This window comes from Staurois parvus, unplaced genomic scaffold, assembly GCF_062004578.1.
Source record: "Staurois parvus isolate SC_StPar_1 unplaced genomic scaffold, SC_StPar_1.0 ptg000105l, whole genome shotgun sequence".
NCBI lineage: Eukaryota > Metazoa > Chordata > Amphibia > Anura > Ranidae > Staurois > Staurois parvus.
Window position 1 is genome coordinate 2,290,163 of NW_028317901.1, and position 23,956 is coordinate 2,314,118.

At 47.0% G+C, this 23,956-nt stretch overlaps 1 protein-coding gene across 1 annotated transcript in view; it reads left to right on the forward strand.

The window, feature by feature from the left end:
• The window catches only part of CCDC33 (coiled-coil domain containing 33), a 141,373-nt gene that overhangs the window by 45,804 nt on the left and 71,613 nt on the right, over positions 1–23,956 (forward strand). Inside the window, exons 10-11 of the mRNA XM_089671381.1 lie at positions 5,625–5,754; positions 21,535–21,668. Of these exons, the coding sequence (XP_089527507.1) occupies positions 5,625–5,754; positions 21,535–21,668 (264 nt within the window). The remainder of the gene's footprint in view (positions 1–5,624; positions 5,755–21,534; positions 21,669–23,956) is intronic.

Below are 23,956 nucleotides of genomic sequence, written 5' to 3' on the forward strand. Positions count from 1 at the left end.
GAAAGATTGCAGCCATAACTGACAGAAGAATTGTTTGGGATACAAAAAAAAACCCACAGGTAACCCCTTGATCTCCATAGATGTTAACCCCTTCCCAGCCAGTTTGTCAATGTCAGTTAGTGTCAGACTGCCTTCCGCACTCTCACAGTCCCATTATAAGTATCTCATCTTTCCCATTAGTAGTATAAGAAAAAAACACCAGCATATATACTATAATTTGTAAGTGCTATAACTATCATGCAAACAATAATCAATATACATTTATTGGGATTTTTGTTATCAAAGATATGTAGCAGAATACATTTTAGCCAAAACGTATGAAGATTCAATTTTTTCAATTATTTTTTATTGAATGTTTTATAGCAGAAGGTAAAACATATTGTTTAGAAAACAATTAGTCTTTAGAAATAATGCCTAATATAGCAGATGACACTGTGTACAGAGCATGTTGGACTTTTTAATAAAACAATCCAGCAGCAGCTACTCACTTTTGGACTGTCTCTCTATACTTGATACTCCCTTCACAGCTCAATGAACTGGGAAGAGGTGTGACCCATGTCTGGACCATTCAGCTGTGTGTTTTGAACAAAGATGAACATCATGGGAACAAATTACAAATGTGTAGTCAGTAGACTCTAGGGCTCTACCTGCTGGCTGCATATGCTAATTTGGAGATATTTATATCCCAATATCTCATATATACTGTTCCTGAATAAACCAATAGTGACTCCATCATTAAACTAAAATACTATCATTGTGTGTGAATAACAGATGACTGTACCTCCAATACAACTGCTCCACTCTCCCCCTCTTCATGAGCAGTATTAGTGGCCAAGTCTGTAAGTATCCATGCACTGGAGCGCAGGCCAGCTGCTGTATGCAGAATTAATAGTGTGCTGGTGGGGCTGATGGGGAGTGCTCTGAGCTCACCAAAAACTAGAGGAGCAAAAACAGGATATTATTTGCAAATTACAACATGTTTGTTTTTTCCTGAACAGAAATCAAATTCACGGTTAAAATTTTGTTTGTTCAGATAAGAAACGAGAAAACATTTCCATCCCACACCTTAAAATTTTCGCATTGCTAGAAAATGATTGTTGATCTGACCCCACTAACCATTAGAAAATGGAATGAATGAAAGTTTTCAATCAAAATTTTACAGGTGTATAGCCACCCTACCTCTAGTTTTTTCATCTTGATATAACCATTAGCCTCCTTTCCTAGTCCAAGATGCTGATGGAGTGATAATGCCCTCCAAAAATATGCAACTTACCTAATGCCCTTTTTTCACAGGGAGATTTTTTCTTTAAAAGAGAAGTGTGGGATGTTAAAATAACAATCATACTCACCTGGGTGGATGCAACATCAATCTGCCACTAAGAACTGAGCAATCAAAGACCATTGATCTCTTGGTTCTTGGTTTTCAGTAAGGCTGTCAGTCACCAGCTCTCAGCTCTGGCTCTCCAGCGCTCACTGAAGCGCTGGGCTCTGGAGGAGGTGGGAGCAGATGGCTCAGGCACTCAGCGAGGCACTGAGAGGCTGAGCCAGCTGCCACGCAGGCATCTGGATGGATCCCAACATTAATGTGGGGTTCCCTCCAGAGATTGGGCTGGCTGAGTGATGCCTGAAGTCCACTGTAGGTTGAATCAAGGTCACGGGAGTGAAGGAAAACTATAGTGGTTTTTGGTTAACTGTATTGTACATTTTAATATCAAATTTATTTTTGTAGATTATATTTTATGTCACTGTCTTTTTATTTGTAAAATAAAAAAAAAAAATTAAACCTTTTTTTTAAAAGGTGCTTCCATAGTAATAGTGTTTGCCTAGCATACTAAGATTCCTATTACAAAAAGCCCCACAATAGTTCTGCACTAGTCGATTGCTCCTACAGATTTAAAATCCAGACAGTATGTGTAGAATCTAAAATTTGCTGGCTAAAATATTTGTATTGAGGATTTCATATTTACCTAATATACAATATATACAGTATACTGTATATATATATATATATATATATATATATATATATATATAAACACTTTACACTACACTTTAGGTGTTGGCAGAGCAAACTTTACTTTACTTTCAGTAAGTTTTACTGAATTTGAGAAAAAATCATACAGAAGAAAAAAAAGATTGTTACACAAGCCAAGCTTTGATAGCCCAAAAAGCAAGGCCACAGGAGAGTGACAACAAAAGTGGAGATTATATTATACATGAATGCTCAGGGTGTTCTCTTGTTCCTAAAAGCTATATACAATTTGCTGAGGAGATCACCAAAGGCCAGCATATAAACTGAGGCAGAGTGCCCACTTTGCTTTATCAGATAACCATCAATATAGCAGCTCTAGAAAAAAAAAGGGACGGAGAAAGGATTAGGGAATGGGCAAGAAAAGAGAAAAAAAAGTAAAAAGGAGGGAGGGGGAGAGGTCCCAGGAACAGTACCTGATTATGGCTAGAGTACCCAAAATCCAACAAAAATTATAAATTAATATACATATAGTCAGCCCATGAACTCCAACCCATTTAAAAGCTTATGGGAGTCCTGTGTAATGCTAGCATGTTTCTCGTGGGTCATATTCCATTAAACCTCCTGCTGTACCTGAGAGATGGAGACGAGTCCTCTTCCAGCATCTGGCGATGGTCAGCTTGGCTGCTAAGAAGCTAAAAAATATAAATTGTTGAATAGCTATCACGTACCTGGTGTTAAGAGGCCAATGGAGAGAGGGCTTCCCTTGCGGCTAAGTTCCAGACTCCCCTAGATATGGGATAAAAGGAGTCAGGCCCAAAGTAGCATGGGTCGCTTGTAGAAGTGCCTGTCAGAGGTACACCCAGGAGCACAGCTAATGCACTGGAGTGGTGTCTGCAGACAGGTGGCGCTCATGAGAGGTATGCAGGCCTTCAGGGTAGCAGAGGACCACAGAGTAGTCGGTTCAAAGTCAAGGTCAGATGCTGGGATGAGATTGGAGTAGACGTAGTCAATGGGATAGCCGGGGTCATACACAGGGGAGCAAGTGAGAATATCTATTAGCCAAGCCGAGGTCAGATCAGGAGAGCAGGTGAGAATATCTATTCGCCAAGCTGAGGTCAGATCAGGAGAGCAGGTGAAAATATCTATTAGCCAAGCCGAGGTCAGATCAGGAGTCAGGCAGAGAAGACAGGTCCAGGAACAAGCCAAATCGGTAACAGCAGATCACAGTAGCAAAGGAACATGGACAAAGGTACTGGGGAGCCAGAGATCAACCAGCAATTTGAGGGAGTGATGGGCTTCCTTATAAAGACCGTCTGGCGCCAAACTGAGCTAATGCGTGCGTAACTATGCGCCAGTACGCATATGTGTTTCGGCTCGCGTCTGTGCACAAATGCACATAGAATTTCACCAGCGTGCATTTCTGTGGCCATACAAGGTACTGACAGGAATGCCAGGTCTCAGAGTACCTCTGCTGTGGACAGAGTAGCAGAACTTTCTTGACTGGTTCATTTACCAGGGCCACTCCATGGGATTGCAAAATGGAGACTCCTGTCACCTACCTCAGGAGAGCAAACACCTTGTTCCAAAAACTCTGAATTTGGGGCATTCCCACCAGATATGGTACATTGTTTCCTGCATTTGGCATCTTCGAAAACACATAGGTGATGAGCTCAGATAGAGTTTCACTAGTCGGGCAGGGACCAGGTACCATATACAGTCAGGTCCATATATATTGGGACATCGACACAATTCTAACATTTTTGGCTCTATACACCACCACAATGGATTTGAAATGAAACGAACAAGATGTGCTTTAACTGCAGACTGTCAGCTTTAATTTGAGGGTATTTACAAACAAATCAGGTGAACGGTGTAGGAATTACAACAGTTTGCATATGTGCCTTCCACTTGTTAAGGGACCAAAAGTAATGGGACAATTGGCTTCTCAGCTGTTCCATGGCCAGGTGTGTGTCATTCCCTCATGATCCCAATTACAATCAGCAGATAAAAGGTCCAGAGTTAATTTCAAGTGTACTATTTGCATTTGGAATCTGTTGCTGTCAACTCTCAAGATGAGATCCAAAGAGCTGTCACCATCAGTGAAGCAAGCCATCATTAGGCTGAAAAAACAAAACAAACCCATCAGAGAGATAGCAAAAACATTAGGGGTGGCCAAAACAACTGTTTGGAACATTCTTAAAAAGAAGGAACGCACCGGTGAGCTCAGCAACACCAAAAGACCCGGAAGACCACGGAAAACAACTGTGGTGGATGACCGAAGAATTCTTTCCCGGTGAAGAAAACACCCTTCACAACAGTTGGCCAGATCAAGAACACTCTCCAGGAGGTAGGTGTATGTGTGTCAAAGTCAACAATAAAGAGAAGACTTCACCAGAGTGAATACAGAGGGTTCACTACAAGATGTAAACCATTGGTGAGCCTCAAAAACAGGAAGGCCAGATTAGAGTTTGCCAAACGACATCTAAAAAAGCCTTCACAGTTCTGGAACAACATCCTATGGACAGATGAGACCAAGATCAACTTGTACCAGAGTGATGGGAAGAGAAGAGTATGGAGAAGGAAAGGAACTACTCATGTGCCTAAGCATACCACCTCATCAGTGAAGCATGGTGGTGGTAGTGTCATGGCGTGGGCATGTATGGCTGCCAATGGAACTGGTTCTCTTGTATTTATTGATGATGTGACTGCTGACAAAAGCAGCAGGATGAATTCTGAAGTGTTTCGGGCAATATTTTCTGCTCATATTCAGCCAAAAGCTTCAGAACTCATTGGACGCCGCTTCACAGTGACAATGACCCAAAGCATACTGCAAAAGCAACCAAAGAGTTTAAGGGAAAGAAGTGGAATGTTATGCAATGGCCAAGTCAATCACCTGACCTGAATCCGATTGAGCATGCATTTCACTTGCTGAAGACAAAACTGAAGGGAAAATGCCCCAAGAACAAGCAGGAACTGAAGACAGTTGCAGTAGAGGCCTGGCAGAGCATCTCCAGGGATGAAACCCAGCGTCTGGTGATGTCTATGCGTTCCAGACTTCGGGCTGTAATTGACTGCAAAGGATTTGCAACCAAGTGTTAAAAAGTGAAAGTTTGATTTATGATTATTATTCTGTCCCATTACTTTTGGTCCCTTAAAAAGTGGGAGGCACATATGCAAACTGTTGTAATTCCTACACCGTTCACCTGATTTGGATGTAAATACCCTCAAATTAAAGCTGACAGTCTGCAGTTAAAGCACATCTTGTTTGTTTCATTTCAAATGCATTGTGGTGGTGTATAGAGCCAAAAATGTTAGAATTGTGTCGATGTCCCAATATTTATGGACCTCACTGTAGTTAGAACTTTCACTTTAGCTTCAATTAAATTACATTCAGAATGCCCTAGTAACACCTTTGAAAAGACATATGCCAGTTTGGCCTCCTAGTCTCCCATATGGCAGAGCAAATTTTAATTTGCTCACCCATTTGAATTTAGTACACATTATTTTTTCTTTCATTCCTGGTACTTAAGAGCGAATTTCTGTAGTCACATATCAATGTAACAGAGAAACAAAAAGTAACAATAATCAGTGCTCTAATAAGATAAAAATTAATTAAATTAATAAGATCATTGACCTTTTTTCTTTCCATCAGATTTCCTCTCCTGGACTGCCACCATCCCAACCTATATGGAATTCCTCCTATCTGTTCCAGGGAAGAGATGGGGTGACCCTCTTCAGTGAAGGAGCAGCACTAATTCTGGAATACTACCCTGTCACTTCTGGTAAATCTGATGTACTATTTAGAGATGAGCGAATCGAAGTATCCGAAGTGGAATTCGAGTCGAATATCGGAAAAATTTCGATTCGTGCCGAATCCGAAAAACAGCCTAATTCGGACGCGCGAATCGAAATTTTTCCGAAAATGGCGGCTGACATGTGCGGCGACGGAGCGGGGATGTCGGGGAAGGCGCGCAGACAAGGCGCGCTGCCCCATAATGCATTCCTCAACGACATGTGATCGCATCAGCCAATCAGCAGCCAGCCAGCCAGCACTGTGTAATGGTCGAGGTATATATAGCGGCCATTTTGGAAATCTTCATTTGCCTGCAGTCATTGAACAGAGGCAGACCGCTCTGTACTAGGGACAGGGACAGAGTTAGGGCCACAGAAACGAGAATTGGGGACAGAGAGAAGTTACTTAGGGACAGAGAACCATTACTCAGGGACACAGACTTGTTAATGAGGGCCACAGAATCGTTATTTAGGGACAAAGAAACGCTAGTTAGGGCCACAGAATTCATACTCAGGGACAGACAGAATTTTCACTCAGTGCCAGAGAATTGTTACTTAGGGCCACAGAAACGTTATTAGGGCCACAGAATTTTTACTCAGGGACAGACAGAATTGTTACTGAGTGCCAGAGAATTGTTACTCAGGGACAGACAGAATTGTTACTGAGTGCCAGAGAATTCTTACTCAGGGCCACAGAATTCATTCTCAGGGACAGACAGAATTGTTACTCAGGGACAGACAGAATTGTTACTGAGTGCCAGAGAATTGTTACTCAGGGACAGACAGAATTGTTACTGAGTGCCAGAGAATTGTTACTCAGGGACAGACAGAATTGTTACTGAGTGCCAGAGAATTGTTACTCAGGGACAGACAGAATTGTTACTGAGTGCCAGAGAATTGTTACTCAGGGACAGACAGAATTGTTACTGAGTGCCAGAGAATTGTTACTCGCACAGACACAAAATTGTTACTTGCACAGACACAGAATTGTTACTCGCACAGACACAGAATTGTTACTCAGGGCCACAGAATTCATACTCAGGGACAGACAGAATTGTTACTGAGTGCCAGAGAATTGTTACTCAGGGACAGACAGAATTGTTACTGAGTGCCAGAGAATTGTTACTCAGGGACAGACAGAATTGTTACTGAGTGCCAGAGAATTGTTACTCGCACAGACACAAAATTGTTACTTGCACAGACACAGAATTGTTACTCGCACAGACACAGAATTGTTACTCAGGGCCACAGAATTCATACTCAGGGACAGACAGAATTGTTACTGAGTGCCAGAGAATTGTTACTCAGGGACAGACAGAATTGTTACTGAGTGCCAGAGAATTGTTACTCAGGGACAGACAGAATTGTTACTGAGTGCCAGAGAATTGTTACTCGCACAGACACAAAATTGTTACTTGCACAGACACAGAATTGTTACTCGCACAGACACAGAATTGTTACTGAGTGCCAGAGAATTGTTACTCAGGGACAGACAGAATTGTTACTGAGTGCCAGAGAATTGTTACTCAGGGACAGACAGAATTGTTACTGAGTGCCAGAGAATTGTTACTCAGGGACAGACAGAATTGTTACTGAGTGCCAGAGAATTGTTACTCGCACAGACACAAAATTGTTACTTGCACAGACACAGAATTGTTACTCGCACAGACACAGAATTGTTACTCAGGGCCACAGAATTCATACTCAGGGACAGACAGAATTGTTACTGAGTGCCAGAGAATTGTTACTCAGGGACAGACAGAATTGTTACTGAGTGCCAGAGAATTGTTACTCAGGGACAGACAGAATTGTTACTGAGTGCCAGAGAATTGTTACTCAGGGACAGACAGAATTGTTACTGAGTGCCAGAGAATTGTTACTCAGGGACAGACAGAATTGTTACTGAGTGCCAGAGAATTGTTACTCAGGGACAGACAGAATTGTTACTGAGTGCCAGAGAATTGTTACTCGCACAGACACAAAATTGTTACTTGCACAGACACAGAATTGTTACTCGCACAGACACAGAATTGTTACTCAGGGCCACAGAATTCATACTCAGGGACAGACAGAATTGTTACTGAGTGCCAGAGAATTGTTACTCAGGGACAGACAGAATTGTTACTGAGTGCCAGAGAATTGTTACTCAGGGACAGACAGAATTGTTACTGAGTGCCAGAGAATTGTTACTCGCACAGACACAAAATTGTTACTTGCACAGACACAGAATTGTTACTCGCACAGACACAGAATTGTTACTCAGGGCCACAGAATTCATACTCAGGGACAGACAGAATTGTTACTGAGTGCCAGAGAATTGTTACTTAGGGACAGACAGAATTGTTACTGAGTGCCAGAGAATTGTTACTCAGGGACAGACAGAATTGTTACTGAGTGCCAGAGAATTGTTACTCGCACAGACACAAAATTGTTACTTGCACAGACACAGAATTGTTACTCGCACAGACACAGAATTGTTACTCAGGGCCACAGAATTCATACTCAGGGACAGACAGAATTGTTACTGAGTGCCAGAGAATTGTTACTCAGGGACAGACAGAACTGTTACTGAGTGCCAGAGAATTGTTACTCAGGGACAGACAGAATTGTTACTGAGTGCCAGAGAATTGTTACTCAGGGACAGACAGAATTGTTACTGAGTGCCAGAGAATTGTTACTCGCACAGACACAAAATTGTTACTTGCACAGACACAGAATTGTTACTCGCACAGACACAGAATTGTTACTCAGGGCCACAGAATTCATACTCAGGGACAGACAGAATTGTTACTGAGTGCCAGAGAATTGTTACTCAGGGACAGACAGAATTGTTACTGAGTGCCAGAGAATTGTTACTCAGGGACAGACAGAATTGTTACTGAGTGCCAGAGAATTGTTACTCGCACAGACACAAAATTGTTACTTGCACAGACACAGAATTGTTACTCGCACAGACACAGAATTGTTACTGAGTGCCAGAGAATTGTTACTCAGGGACAGACAGAATTGTTACTGAGTGCCAGAGAATTGTTACTCAGGGACAGACAGAATTGTTACTGAGTGCCAGAGAATTGTTACTCAGGGACAGACAGAATTGTTACTGAGTGCCAGAGAATTGTTACTCGCACAGACACAAAATTGTTACTTGCACAGACACAGAATTGTTACTCGCACAGACACAGAATTGTTACTCAGGGCCACAGAATTCATACTCAGGGACAGACAGAATTGTTACTGAGTGCCAGAGAATTGTTACTCAGGGACAGACAGAATTGTTACTGAGTGCCAGAGAATTGTTACTCGCACAGACACAAAATTGTTACTTGCACAGACACAGAATTGTTACTCGCACAGACACAGAATTGTTACTCAGGGCCACAGAATTCATACTCAGGGACAGACAGAATTGTTACTGAGTGCCAGAGAATTGTTACTCAGGGACAGACAGAATTGTTACTGAGTGCCAGAGAATTGTTACTCAGGGACAGACAGAATTGTTACTGAGTGCCAGAGAATTGTTACTCGCACAGACACAAAATTGTTACTTGCACAGACACAGAATTGTTACTCGCACAGACACAGAATTGTTACTCGCACAGACACAGAATTGTTACTCAGGGCCACAGAATTCATACTCAGGGACAGACAGAATTGTTACTGAGTGCCAGAGAATTGTTACTCAGGGACACCTAATCGTTGAATTAAATAGTATGTCAGACAACATGCAGAGGAGTGGCAGAGGAGGCAATGTTTTAGGAGCGAGCAGACGTGGCAGCAGAGGAAGGGGTCGAGGCAGCAGTATTCGCAGCCAGAGGCCAGTGCTCCCGGTGTCATCCAGCGGTCGTGTCTCCACCGACAACCCTGCCGTCATTGATTGGTTGGCTCGGTCGTCTTCCTCTTCCCAGGTCACCTCTGACACCTACAGCCAACGGTCGGTGGGTACGTCAGACACAACCGTTAGTTGGCATGGCCCGGGACCAAGCCCACTGAAATCACGTGTCCTCTACCTGCCCCTGTCCTTTGCTGTTCCCTCACCAAGCGAAGTATCGCATGCTGTGGGCTCAGCCCCACTGTACAGTGAGGAAGAGCTAACAGAGGGCGGTCAGGAACGGGGGGAGACATCGGCCTTTTCAGCAGCCAAGCGAACAAGTACTGGCGAGGAGAGTGGCTCGGTAGCCGGTCTAGAGACAGGTCTGTCTTTTGACCCAGACGCAGCCGAGGGGGCTAGTAGTGAGGCGGAGACCCTACTTGATGATGAGGAGGTTGATCGCACTTGGCAGCCTCGTCGTCATCAGGCAATTTCTTCCGCATCATCAGGAGAAGAGGGTGGCAGCTTGGCAGCGAGCAAAACAGTCGGTGGGTTGCCCAGGAGACAGCAGCAGGGTCGCATCAGTGTCAGTGGAGCCAAACGTCCACGGAGTAGAGCACCAGCTCCACTGCAGCCTACCACCACGGCCAGTAGTGGTGCCGGTGCGCACGGAGGAAGTAGCAGTCAGCCAGTGAAGAGTAGCGGGGGCAAAGTTTCCTACTCGGTGGTGTGGCAATTTTTCCTCAAGTCGCCCGAGGAAGTAAACGTAGCCGTATGTCGACTATGTGGCCAGAAATGCAAGCGTGGCCAGGGGGCCCATGTTGGGACTACAGCGTTGCGTCAGCATATGCAGCGTCACCATTCGGTGGCCTGGGAAAACCGTGATAAACATACGGCGGTTCTGCCTGCCCCAGCCCCCGCTCCATCACCCGCTCCGTTACTTGCTCCGTCACCCGACGTCGTCAATCGCCCTCTATCAGCCAGTCAAGGCTCCAACACCTCTGCTGAGGGGAGTTGTCGCTCATTGGCATCTTCCGCTCGTTCAGATGCTCCTTCTCCTGCTACTCCTCTTCTCGGATTCCGTCAACAGTCTTTCTTGGAATCCGTATCCAAGAGACAACAGTTTGCGAGCACGCACCCGACGGTGCAAAAGCTGAACGTCCTCCTGTCCAAGTTGCTGGTGCTGCAGTCCCTCCCTTTCCAACTGGTGGACTCAGCACCTTTCCGAGAAATGATGGCTTGTGCCGCGCCGCGGTGGAGAGTGCCAAGCCGTCATTTCTTTGCCCAAAAGGCAGTGCCAGCCCTGCATTCACATGTAGAAGAGATGGTGGGCCAGTCTTTGAGCATGTCGGTCTCTGCCAAAGTGCACGGCAGCGCCGACGTGTGGAGCTGTAACTACGGTCAGGGACAGTACATGTCATTTACGGCCCACTGGGTGAACGTGGTGCCGGCACAGCCGCACCAGCAACTTGGACAGGTCACGACGCTTTTGCCTCCACGTTTGCACGTCCTTGGTCCAGCAAGCATGTCCGCCTCTACCACCTCTTTTTCCGCCGTGTCCTCAGCCGCCACCCCCGTGCCAAGTCCCATTACCCGACCGGCATATCACATGTGCAGGGCGCAACGGTGTCACGCTGTGCTGCACCTGGTATGCCTTGGCGAACGTAGTCACACAGGGGAGGAACTGCTGAGTGTAATGAACAGAGAAATCGACAGATGGCTGTCTCCGCGCAAACTAAAAATCGGAACCATGTTGACTGACAACGGAAAGAACATGGTGTCTGCTCTGCGTCAAGGAAGGTTGTGCCATGCGCCATGCATGGCTCACGTGTTCAATCTGGTTGTCAAGCGGTTCCTAAAATCCACCATCCCACTGCAAGACATCCTTAAAATGTCACGTAAACTGTGCATGCATTTCAGCCATTCCTACACCGCAAAGAACACCCTCATTGAGCTGCAGCGGCAGAACGGAATTCCACAGCATCGCCTGATCTGCGACGTTGCAACAAGGTGGAATTCAACCCTACACATGTTAGACCGCCTTTACGAGCAGCGAAAGGCCATCACCGATTTCCTGATGTTACAAGCGGATAAAGGTACTCCCCTGTGTAACTTAGATGTCAGCCATTGGCAGCTCATGCGTGACACCTGCCGCTTGCTCAGGCCCTTTGAGGAGGCCACGCTATTCGTGAGTCGGCAGGACTATGGGATGAACGACGTCATTCCTCTGTTGCACGTCCTGGAACAAATGCTGTTAACAATGGCTGGTCAGGGTGCGGTAGATGTGGCGCACAGATCTCAACGCCACATGACCCCTGTGGGGGCAGGACAGGAAGAAGAGGAGGAGGTAGAGGAGGACATTTGTGCTCAGGAATTATTGAGTGAAATGGGTGGTTTTTCCACTCAGCGGACAGGAGTGGAGGAGCAGGAGCATCTGGTAGAGGAGGAGGAGGAGGAGACAGAGGACCCAGACGCACCGTGGCAGTATGCTGTGGAGATGGAGGCAGGGAGTCCCTCGCATTCCTTGGCACAAATGGCCCATAGCATGCTCGGTTGCTTGCGTAGCGACAGCCGAATAATAACCATCAGACAGAGGGATGACTTTTGGCTGTCCACCTTGTTGGACCCTCGCTACCGGTCCAAAATGGTGGCCTTTTTCACACCTGCTGAGAGGGAGGCCAAAATTACGTACTATAAAAACCACCTATGTAGTCAGTTGGTCTCTGCCTTTGTGCGCCAACGTCCATCCTCAGACACTGTGGGCCCTGTGCGCTCACGTTCCGCTGGCATGGCAGCAGGGGAGGGGTGGGGTGGTAGGAGCAGTGGCAGCTCCACCAGCAGTGGCTGCCTCAGTCTGCAGTCGATGATGAGTAGCTTTCTTCACCAGCGCAGTGAGGAAACTACTAACCAGCCGCAGCAGCAGCAGCAGCATCAGGTGGACCTGGAGCAGGAGCTCAAACAACAGGCTTGGGCCTACTTGGACAGCACCCTGCCAACCGAGGTAGACAATCCCCTTGACTACTGGGCAACGAAACTTGACCTTTGGCCCCAACTAGCTGAATTTGCCCTTGAAAGGCTGTCATGCCCGGCCAGTAGCGTGGCATCGGAGCGCGTGTTTAGTGCGGCAGGAGGTATTGTAACTCCGCGGAGGACACGACTGTCCACCCAAAGTGTGGAGAGACTCACGTTTGTGAAAATGAATCAGGCGTGGATTAGTCTGGATTTCAAACCACCAGTTCCTGACACAACTGACTAAATCCGCCATGAATCATGCCTCAAACATGTGCCACTTTCAGGTCTCCTCACACTGCTGGTGTGTTTAATTTTTTGACATAGGGTGCTGGCAGATTACGGGCCTCCTATAGCTGCTGCCAGGCCCCTAATCTGCCATAGGCCCCTATATACCGCCTCCTCATGCTGCTGCTAGGTCCAGAGTCTCTCATGGGTCCCTGTACGGCCTCCCATTGCTGCTGTCTCCATCGCCACACTCTGCTGCCATGTGCCACTTTCAGGTCTCTTCACACTGCTGGTGTGTTTAATTTTTTGACATAGGGTGCAGGCAGATTACGGGCCTCACATAGCTGCTGCCAGGCCCCTAATCTGCCATGGGCCCCTATATACCGCCTCCTCATGCTGCTGCCAAGTCTAGAGTCTGTCATGGGTCCCTGTACGGCCTCCCATTGCTGCTGTCTCCATCGCCACACTCTGCCATGTGCCACTTTCAGGTCTCTTCATACTGCTGGTGTGTTTAATTTTTTGACATAGGGTGCAGGCAGATTACGGGCCTCACATAGCTGCTGCCAGGCCCCTAATCTGCCATGGGCCCCTATATACCGCCTCCTCATGCTGCTGCCAAGTCCAGAGTCTCTCATGGGTCCCTGTACGGCCTCCCATTGCTGCTGTCTCCATCGCCACACTCTGCTGCCATGTGCCACTTTCAGGTCTCTTCACACTGCTGGTGTGTTAAATTTTTTGACATAGGGTGCAGGCAGATTACGGGCCTCACATAGCTGCTGCCAGGCCCCTAATCTGCCATGGGCCCCTATATACCGCCTCCTCATGCTGCTGCCAAGTCTAGAGTCTGTCATGGGTCCCTGTACGGCCTCCCATTGCTGCTGTCTCCATCGCCACACTCTGCCATGTGCCACTTTCAGGTCTCTTCACACTGCTGGTGTGTTTAATTTTTTGACATAGGGTGCAGGCAGATTACGGGCCTCACATAGCTGCTGCCAGGCCCCTAATCTGCCATGGGCCCCTATATACCGCCTCCTCATGCTGCTGCCAAGTCTAGAGTCTGTCATGGGTCCCTGTACGGCCTCCCATTGCTGCTGTCTCCATCGCCACACTCTGCCATGTGCCACTTTCAGGTCTCTTCATACTGCTGGTGTGTTTAATTTTTTGACATAGGGTGCAGGCAGATTACGGGCCTCACATAGCTGCTGCCAGGCCCCTAATCTGCCATGGGCCCCTATATACCGCCTCCTCATGCTGCTGCCAAGTCCAGAGTCTCTCATGGGTCCCTGTACGGCCTCCCATTGCTGCTGTCTCCATCGCCACACTCTGCTGCCATGTGCCACTTTCAGGTCTCTTCACACTGCTGGTGTGTTAAATTTTTTGACATAGGGTGCAGGCAGATTACGGGCCTCACATAGCTGCTGCCAGGCCCCTAATCTGCCATGGGCCCCTATATACCGCCTCCTCATGCTGCTGCCAAGTCTAGAGTCTGTCATGGGTCCCTGTACGGCCTCCCATTGCTGCTGTCTCCATCGCCACACTCTGCTGCCATGTGCCACTTTCAGGTCTCTTCACACTGCTGGTGTGTTAAATTTTTTGACATAGGGTGCAGGCAGATTACGGGCCTCACATAGCTGCTGCCAGGCCCCTAATCTGCCATGGGCCCCTATATACCGCCTCCTCATGCTGCTGCCAAGTCTAGAGTCTGTCATGGGTCCCTGTACGGCCTCCCATTGCTGCTGTCTCCATCGCCACACTCTGCCATGTGCCACTTTCAGGTCTCTTCATACTGCTGGTGTGTTTAATTTTTTGACATAGGGTGCAGGCAGATTACGGGCCTCACATAGCTGCTGCCAGGCCCCTAATCTGCCATGGGCCCCTATATACCGCCTCCTCATGCTGCTGCCAAGTCCAGAGTCTCTCATGGGTCCCTGTACGGCCTCCCATTGCTGCTGTCTCCATCGCCACACTCTGCTGCCATGTGCCACTTTCAGGTCTCTTCACACTGCTGGTGTGTTAAATTTTTTGACATAGGGTGCAGGCAGATTACGGGCCTCACATAGCTGCTGCCAGGCCCCTAATCTGCCATGGGCCCCTATATACCGCCTCCTCATGCTGCTGCCAAGTCTAGAGTCTGTCATGGGTCCCTGTACGGCCTCCCATTGCTGCTGTCTCCATCGCCACACTCTGCCATGTGCCACTTTCAGGTCTCTTCACACTGCTGGTGTGTTTAATTTTTTGACATAGGGTGCAGGCAGATTACGGGCCTCACATAGCTGCTGCCAGGCCCCTAATCTGCCATGGGCCCCTATATACCGCCTCCTCATGCTGCTGCCAAGTCTAGAGTCTGTCATGGGTCCCTGTACGGCCTCCCATTGCTGCTGTCTCCATCGCCACACTCTGCCATGTGCCACTTTCAGGTCTCTTCATACTGCTGGTGTGTTTAATTTTTTGACATAGGGTGCAGGCAGATTACGGGCCTCACATAGCTGCTGCCAGGCCCCTAATCTGCCATGGGCCCCTATATACCGCCTCCTCATGCTGCTGCCAAGTCCGGAGTCTCTCATGGGTCCCTGTACGGCCTCCCATTGCTGCTGTCTCCATCGCCACACTCTGCTGCCATGTGCCACTTTCAGGTCTCTTCACACTGCTGGTGTGTTAAATTTTTTGACATAGGGTGCAGGCAGATTACGGGCCTCACATAGCTGCTGCCAGGCCCCTAATCTGCCATGGGCCCCTATATACCGCCTCCTCATGCTGCTGCCAAGTCTAGAGTCTGTCATGGGTCCCTGTACGGCCTCCCATTGCTGCTGTCTCCATCGCCACACTCTGCTGCCATGTGCCACTTTCAGGTCTCTTCACACTGCTGGTGTGTTAAATTTTTTGACATAGGGTGCAGGCAGATTACGGGCCTCACATAGCTGCTGCCAGGCCCCTAATCTGCCATGGGCCCCTATATACCGCCTCCTCATGCTGCTGCCAAGTCTAGAGTCTGTCATGGGTCCCTGTACGGCCTCCCATTGCTGCTGTCTCCATCGCCACACTCTGCCATGTGCCACTTTCAGGTCTCTTCACACTGCTGGTGTGTTTAATTTTTTGACATAGGGTGCAGGCAGATTACGGGCCTCACATAGCTGCTGCCAGGCCCCTAATCTGCCATGGGCCCCTATATACCGCCTCCTCATGCTGCTGCCAAGTCTAGAGTCTGTCATGGGTCCCTGTACGGCCTCCCATTGCTGCTGTCTCCATCGCCACACTCTGCCATGTGCCACTTTCAGGTCTCTTCACACTGCTGGTGTGTTTAATTTTTTGACATAGGGTGCAGGCAGATTACGGGCCTCACATAGCTGCTGCCAGGCCCCTAATCTGCCATGGGCCCCTATATACCGCCTCCTCATGCTGCTGCCAAGTCCAGAGTCTCTCATGGGTCCCTGTACGGCCTCCCATTGCTGCTGTCTCCATCGCCACACTCTGCTGCCATGTGCCACTTTCAGGTCTCTTCACACTGCTGGTGTGTTAAATTTTTTGACATAGGGTGCAGGCAGATTACGGGCCTCACATAGCTGCTGCCAGGCCCCTAATCTGCCATGGGCCCCTATATACCGCCTCCTCATGCTGCTGCCAAGTCTAGAGTCTGTCATGGGTCCCTGTACGGCCTCCCATTGCTGCTGTCTCCATCGCCACACTCTGCCATGTGCCACTTTCAGGTCTCTTCATACTGCTGGTGTGTTTAATTTTTTGACATAGGGTGCAGGCAGATTACGGGCCTCACATAGCTGCTGCCAGGCCCCTAATCTGCCATGGGCCCCTATATACCGCCTCCTCATGCTGCTGCCAAGTCCAGAGTCTCTCATGGGTCCCTGTACGGCCTCCCATTGCTGCTGTCTCCATCGCCACACTCTGCTGCCATGTGCCACTTTCAGGTCTCTTCACACTGCTGGTGTGTTAAATTTTTTGACATAGGGTGCAGGCAGATTACGGGCCTCACATAGCTGCTGCCAGGCCCCTAATCTGCCATGGGCCCCTATATACCGCCTCCTCATGCTGCTGCCAAGTCTAGAGTCTCTCATGGGTCCCTGTACGGCCTCCCATTGCTGCTGTCTCCATCGCCACACTCTGCCATGTGCCACTTTCAGGTCTCTTCACACTGCTGGTGTGTTTAATTTTTTGACATAGGGTGCAGGCAGATTACGGGCCTCACATAGCTGCTGCCAGGCCCCTAATCTGCCATGGGCCCCTATATACCGCCTCCTCATGCTGCTGCCAAGTCTAGAGTCTGTCATGGGTCCCTGTACGGCCTCCCATTGCTGCTGTCTCCATCGCCACACTCTGCCATGTGCCACTTTCAGGTCTCTTCATACTGCTGGTGTGTTTAATTTTTTGACATAGGGTGCAGGCAGATTACGGGCCTCACATAGCTGCTGCCAGGCCCCTAATCTGCCATGGGCCCCTATATACCGCCTCCTCATGCTGCTGCCAAGTCCAGAGTCTCTCATGGGTCCCTGTACGGCCTCCCATTGCTGCTGTCTCCATCGCCACACTCTGCTGCCATGTGCCACTTTCAGGTCTCTTCACACTGCTGGTGTGTTAAATTTTTTGACATAGGGTGCAGGCAGATTACGGGCCTCACATAGCTGCTGCCAGGCCCCTAATCTGCCATGGGCCCCTATATACCGCCTCCTCATGCTGCTGCCAAGTCCAGAGTCTCTCATGGGTCCCTGTACGGCCTCCCATTGCTGCTGTCTCCATCGCCACACTCTGCTGCCATGTGCCACTTTCAGGTCTCTTCACACTGCTGGTGTGTTAAATTTTTTGACATAGGGTGCAGGCAGATTACGGGCCTCACATAGCTGCTGCCAGGCCCCTAATCTGCCATGGGCCCCTATATACCGCCTCCTCATGCTGCTGCCAAGTCCAGAGTCTCTCATGGGTCCCTGTACGGCCTCCCATTGCTGCTGTCTCCATCGCCACACTCTGCTGCCATGTGCCACTTTCAGGTCTCTTCACACTGCTGGTGTGTTAAATTTTTTGACATAGGGTGCAGGCAGATTACGGGCCTCACATAGCTGCTGCCAGGCCCCTAATCTGCCATGGGCCCCTATATACCGCCTCCTCATGCTGCTGCCAAGTCTAGAGTCTCTCATGGGTCCCTGTACGGCCTCCCATTGCTGCTGTCTCCATCGCCACACTCTGCCATGTGCCACTTTCAGGTCTCTTCACACTGCTGGTGTGTTTAATTTTTTGACATAGGGTGCAGGCAGATTACGGGCCTCACATAGCTGCTGCCAGGCCCCTAATCTGCCATGGGCCCCTATATACCGCCTCCTCATGCTGCTGCCAAGTCCAGAGTCTCTCATGGGTCCCTGTACGGCCTCCCATTGCTGCTGTCTCCATCGCCACACTCTGCTGCCATGTGCCACTTTCAGGTCTCTTCACACTGCTGGTGTGTTAAATTTTTTGACATAGGGTGCTGGCAGATTACGGGCCTCCCATTGCTGCTGCCAGACATGTAATCTGCCATGGGCCCCCGTACCGACTCCTCATGCTGTGACGTTGCAACAAGGTGTAATTCAACCCTACATATGTTAGACCGCCTTTACGAACAGCTAAAGGCCATCACAGATTTCCTGATGTTAAAAGCGGATAAAGGTACTCCCTGTGTAACTTAGATGTCAGCCATTGTCAGCTCATGTGTGACACCTGCGCTTGCTCAGGCCCTTTGAGGAGGCCACGCTATTCGTGAGTCGGCAGGACTATGGGATGAATGAGGTCAAATCGGCCATGGGCCCCCGTACCGCCTGTTCACGCTGATGCTGGTCCCACAGTGTGACCTGGGTCCCTATACGGCCTCCCATTGCTTCCACTCTGCCATGTGCCACTTTGAAATCTCCTCACACTCCTGCGGTTGTCCATTTTGTCATAGGTTGCTGGCAGATTACAGGCCTTCCATTGGTGCCACCAAGCCCCATATCGGCCATGGGCCCCCGTACCGCCTGGTCACGCTGCTGCTGGGCCCACAGTGTGACCTGGGTCCCTGTACCGCCTCCCATTGCTCCCACTCTGCCATGTGCCACTTTCAGGTCTCCTCACGCTCCTGCTGGTTTCCATTTTGTCATAGGTTGCTGTATGGCCTCCCATTGCTGCTGCCTCCACCGCCACACTGTGGCTCCAAACACTGGTTTTGGCCCCGTGACTGGCCAAAGGAGTGAAGTGTGCAGTGATTCTAAGATCGACGGCACTCATCTGCATGTCATACTGACAGACAGTATTATTTCTCTTCCCCAGCAGACTCCAAGGGCATTTAAATTAAAGGTACAGTGTTCTGCACTAATATTAAGTCTCTCTGAAGCCTAGAAACACCCTTTTTTAAGTTAAATTCACAGCGAATTTATTCGACTCGAATCGAATATTGTCCACGAATTCGCCGAATCAGTCGAATCGAATTTTTCATTTCTTCGCTCATCTCTAGTACTATTATGTCATTTATCCTAAAGAAGGCTTGAAAATAGCACACAAATATAAATAATTGTTGATGTTTCTCAAGTTTATAATGTGTGAATTGCAAGGTCTATATACAAGGGTACATTTTAGCTACAAATTTAAATTTGGGACAATTTTGGAGGGTCCATTTAAACCATATGTGCTGGGCTGCACTTGTCCAACACAGTCCCAAACTATAGACATAGCAATGTCTATACTGTGTTGCAGTGGCGTGCTAAAAAAAAAAAAGGGACATCCACAACCTGTTTCAGTACAGTGTGTTGAGACACAGTACACCTCATCACAATCCCTTGCCTTGAATAAAAATGCATGAAATTCAATAAAGTTGAAAACAAAAAAAACAGTGCAATGCATCTTTTAAGATGTGGCTGTATCACATACCTGGTGATGGAGGCCAATGGAGAGAGGGCTTCCATTGCGGCTAAGTTCCAGACTCTCCTGTGAGTGGGACAGCGGGAGTCAGGCCCAAAGTTACACAGGTCGACTGTAGGAATGCTGGTTGGTGGTCCACTCAGAAGCACAGCTGATGTACAGAGATAGGTCTGCAGACAGGAGGCACCTGTGCGAGGTATGCAAGCCCTTCCGGGATTTAGATGTTTACTGGGAAGTCGGTTCAAGCCAAGGTCAGGTACCAGGTGGGAATCAGAGCAGACGTAGATAGAGCAGATGGGATAGCCGAGGTCATACACAGAGGAGTGAGAGAGAGAGAGTATCCGTAAGCCAGGCCGAGGTCAGATCAGGGGTAAGGCAGAGTATACAGGTCCAGGAGGAAGCCAAATTGGTAACAGGAGATCACGGGTCAAGTCACAGGAAGCAGGAACAGGGCACGGGGAGCTAGAGATCATCCAGCAACTTGAGGAAGTAATGAGCCTCCTTATAAAGGCCACCTGGCACCAGACTGAATTGATGTGTCCTTCTGCGGCCATGCAGAGTACTGGCAGAAATGCCAGATCTTCTAGAACCTCTACTGTGGACAGGACCCTGACAGGCTTCTTGTGTGAAAGAGCCTTAAAGGATACCTATAATGGTTCTAAAACAATGTTATTGTTATTTTTAAGTTTACACATTTTTTAGGGGGTTACAAATAAAGATTTAATACTTGACTAAATATTTTCAGAGCTAAAGAGACAGCACAGCAAATGTAGCTCCCTTTCAGGCTGGCCCTGTCTGACCAAAATATCAGACTGAATCTCCCTATAGGGACATATTTCGTTAAGATTGTAAGTTTCAGATTGAGCTGTTGATCTCTGTAAACAACAGGAGGTGGTAGGGAGAAACACACTAAAGCCAATATACAGTACATTACAAGCACTCCAAATAATACATTTGTTCTATGTTGGATTTATTAAAAGTAAATTACAGCATTGCCTTCTCATAACAGATGGTATTTACATATCCTCACTTCTAGCACAAAACAAAAATACAAGAAGCTTAGTCTCTGCTTATGGGTTAGTGGTGTTGAGTCATGCAAATCATTATTTTTTTGCCCCTTTTAGCCATCTGTGCATCCAGAATAGCTGGTGTATAGTACAGATATATCTACTTGCATACAGCTGTTTTAGGCTTCTTAACATTTTGCTGGCCTTTGCAAGTTCAATGCTTGGTAAAAAGGGCATGTTAATGATCTCAGACACTTTTATCTAACTGCATGGTTTTAACTACAAGATCTATTAGCTAGAGGTCAGGTAATGTCCTGCCATAGTTTACGGCTGTCACTATGTGCTTAAAGAAAATTGTTAATTATTATAATAATGGCCACAGCAGGAAATGGGAAAAGAATTCCACCCATGGATGCCATCTCTAGAGTTATATTTGTTGAAAAGTTTTTTAATACACCATATACCGTTTAACAGTGATTGTTTGAAGATCACTAAAATCAGCCTATTAATATGGAATGCCATTTGTCTGCACTGAATACAAACTGTTTGAAGGCAGCAGCTTAAGGCTTTTAGTCAGTTGTTCCATAAAGAAGCAATTTTTAGTTATTCATTAGGCAAGCCTGAAAACCAATATACAATCGCACAGCGAAATGGAAGGGTAATTAAAGGTCATCTTTAAATAACCTCATTACAGATCAATCAATCAGCGTCCATAAAGATGCAATCCTGGTCACAAGGTTAATAGCTGCACTAACAAAGAGATAGAGAAATTAAGAAAAATATGACACTTTTTGCATAACTCATTAGATATTTCAATGGTATTTTAATCACATTTTTCCTTTGTTTAGAATCCAGACGTGTTCCGTGGCATATTTCTCATTATTGTGGCTTCTCAGTTATCCCTTTGGACACGGAAATCTATCACAAGTTGATGTTGGGCAGTAGTAACAATGCTCTTACCTTAACTAGTGTGCCGATACAGGTAAGTCTGGATGAATTCAGGGAAATGGTCAGCAACCTGTCAGTGTTAGAAGGTTTGTATTATAGGATAACATTTAGCTGCTTCTAGAGGCAAAACACTGAACTCCTGTAGAAGCAGAGTTTTTTAAGCTAGCGTGCATGGACCCTTAATCTTTGGTGCTGTTAAAAAAGATTTGCCCTATTTGGCAAGTAGATCAATTGCAGCTGATAATAACACAAAGTGTACTTGTTGTCTTCGGCTTTGTATTGGAGAAAGACCCCCCTAATTGGGTTTTTAACGGCATCACAAGGATGAATAAAAGTTGTATCAATCTTTACTGAACATAGATGAGTTAAAACTTATCAGCCATAAAACATTAAGCAGGCGTAAATTGAAGGTAAGTACAGTAATATCATACAAAGTTGTATCAACTTTGCAGAGTTCCTAAGTAACATCCGACGCGTTTCAGAGTAAGTCAACTCCTTCTTCAGGATCAAAGACTCTGTACAGAAATAGTGTGGCCTCTAGAAGCTGAAACATTAGAATTTTATTAGATATTAGAATCATACAGAATCATACAGAAATTCTATCAGCAATTATATACAGTGTTATTATATGGACGTCAAAAATACAATACTCACAGCATATTACAGTAAGGAGTAGACAGAAAAAAGACAATTTCCACCACTTTAAAAGCATTTGGTGTATAGCCAGGTTTGCAGATCCTCCCCAGACCACATCCGGACAAGCAATGACCAGGCTGAGGCCCCTCAAGAAGGCACTGAGGCCACCCCTAGTGCAGGATGACGCCACGCATCAGCAAACCGCCGACACACACTAAGATGGCTGCCGGGCAGGAAAGGATGGAAGTAGTCTTCTGAAGGGAGACATCCTAAGGTCCATGGGCCATAACAAAAGGCCGTGCCCACCACAAAAGTGGTGGCGCGGCCTGTGCATGTCGGGCACCACCTAAAAAGCCCACACATAGCCTGGTTCAATCCCAGCCACCAAAACAGGCCAAGAGAGCAGCAAAACAAGGCCACACACCAATGCACAATGCAATATACAAAAAAGTATCAACAACTGTACAACACAAGATCCATTTAAGGAAAAGAGCGCCTAAAAAGGAAAATATACACAATATCTATATATTGGACAAAATGATGACATCATTACAATTCAAATATAGAGCCCACCTCCCACTTCTATACTTCCAAGAGGCCACCAAAATAATTTCAAATACAGTGATAGTCCAGGAAACAACAATGGAGGTGTGTTGGTACATTTACATCCTACCTAGAAATAGAGGGTACTTACGTTCTCAAAATGTTGTCTTCAGGAACTCCATAAAGTATCATATGAAAGCTGAATTTAAAGTGGTTGTAAACATCAGACATGAAATATGAACAAAGGTGTTCCCACTATAGTACTTGCCTCAATTAAAAGCACAAAGTGTAATTTCTGTCTGCTGCTTTGTTTCTTCTGCTATCTGCATGAGTCACTTCTGAGTTTCACTTAATGTTTTCCTGACACCAAGAGAAAAATGGTGACGGGAGGGATCTCCAGCAGATTGGCAGCCTCAGCTCTATTCCTGTGAGCTGTGTGGAGGGGGGTATGTCTGTTCCCTCCAATCAGCTGTCAGAGCTCTCCTCCCTGAACTCTACAGAGTGTAACTGCAGCTTTCCGCCCCCTTTTTCTATGAACTCCCAGACAAGCTTTATAAACTCTGTGCTTTAAATGAATGTAGAAAAGAGAAGACTGCAGATAGATAGGTAACATTTGTGTAAGAGGATTTATTTAATTTCTGTGTATCAGTTGAGGCCATATGAGGGTATATGTAAGGGTTTACAGCCACGTTACCATATACCCTCACAATACGTCACAGTGTATTCAGAAGATAACATCTAAAGAATACCTTCCATGCCATATAACAGTGTTTAAATGGGAATTCCACCTTTTGCAAATAACTAATAAATGCTCCCATACTGCAAAAAACAAAAATGCGCACTTATTATTTTTTTGGCATTGGGTTACTTTGCAAAGCACTGCAACTGAGATTAGTCAATTGCAGGTGCATTACTCTGGCTCCTGCAGACTTTCAGTTATGGAGCTGGTGGAAATATCAAAGGACTACAAGTACGGTGACATCACTGCACTTGTACTCCATTGAGAACTAAAGACTCTCTGCTTTTAATTCACAGACATTGAATTTAATGAATGTCTCTGAATTCAAATATGATAGAAGCCAATGAGGAAAAGAGCCTCCAGATTCTGTAACTGAGGGGTGGAAGGGTGGTTTGGGAATGGGG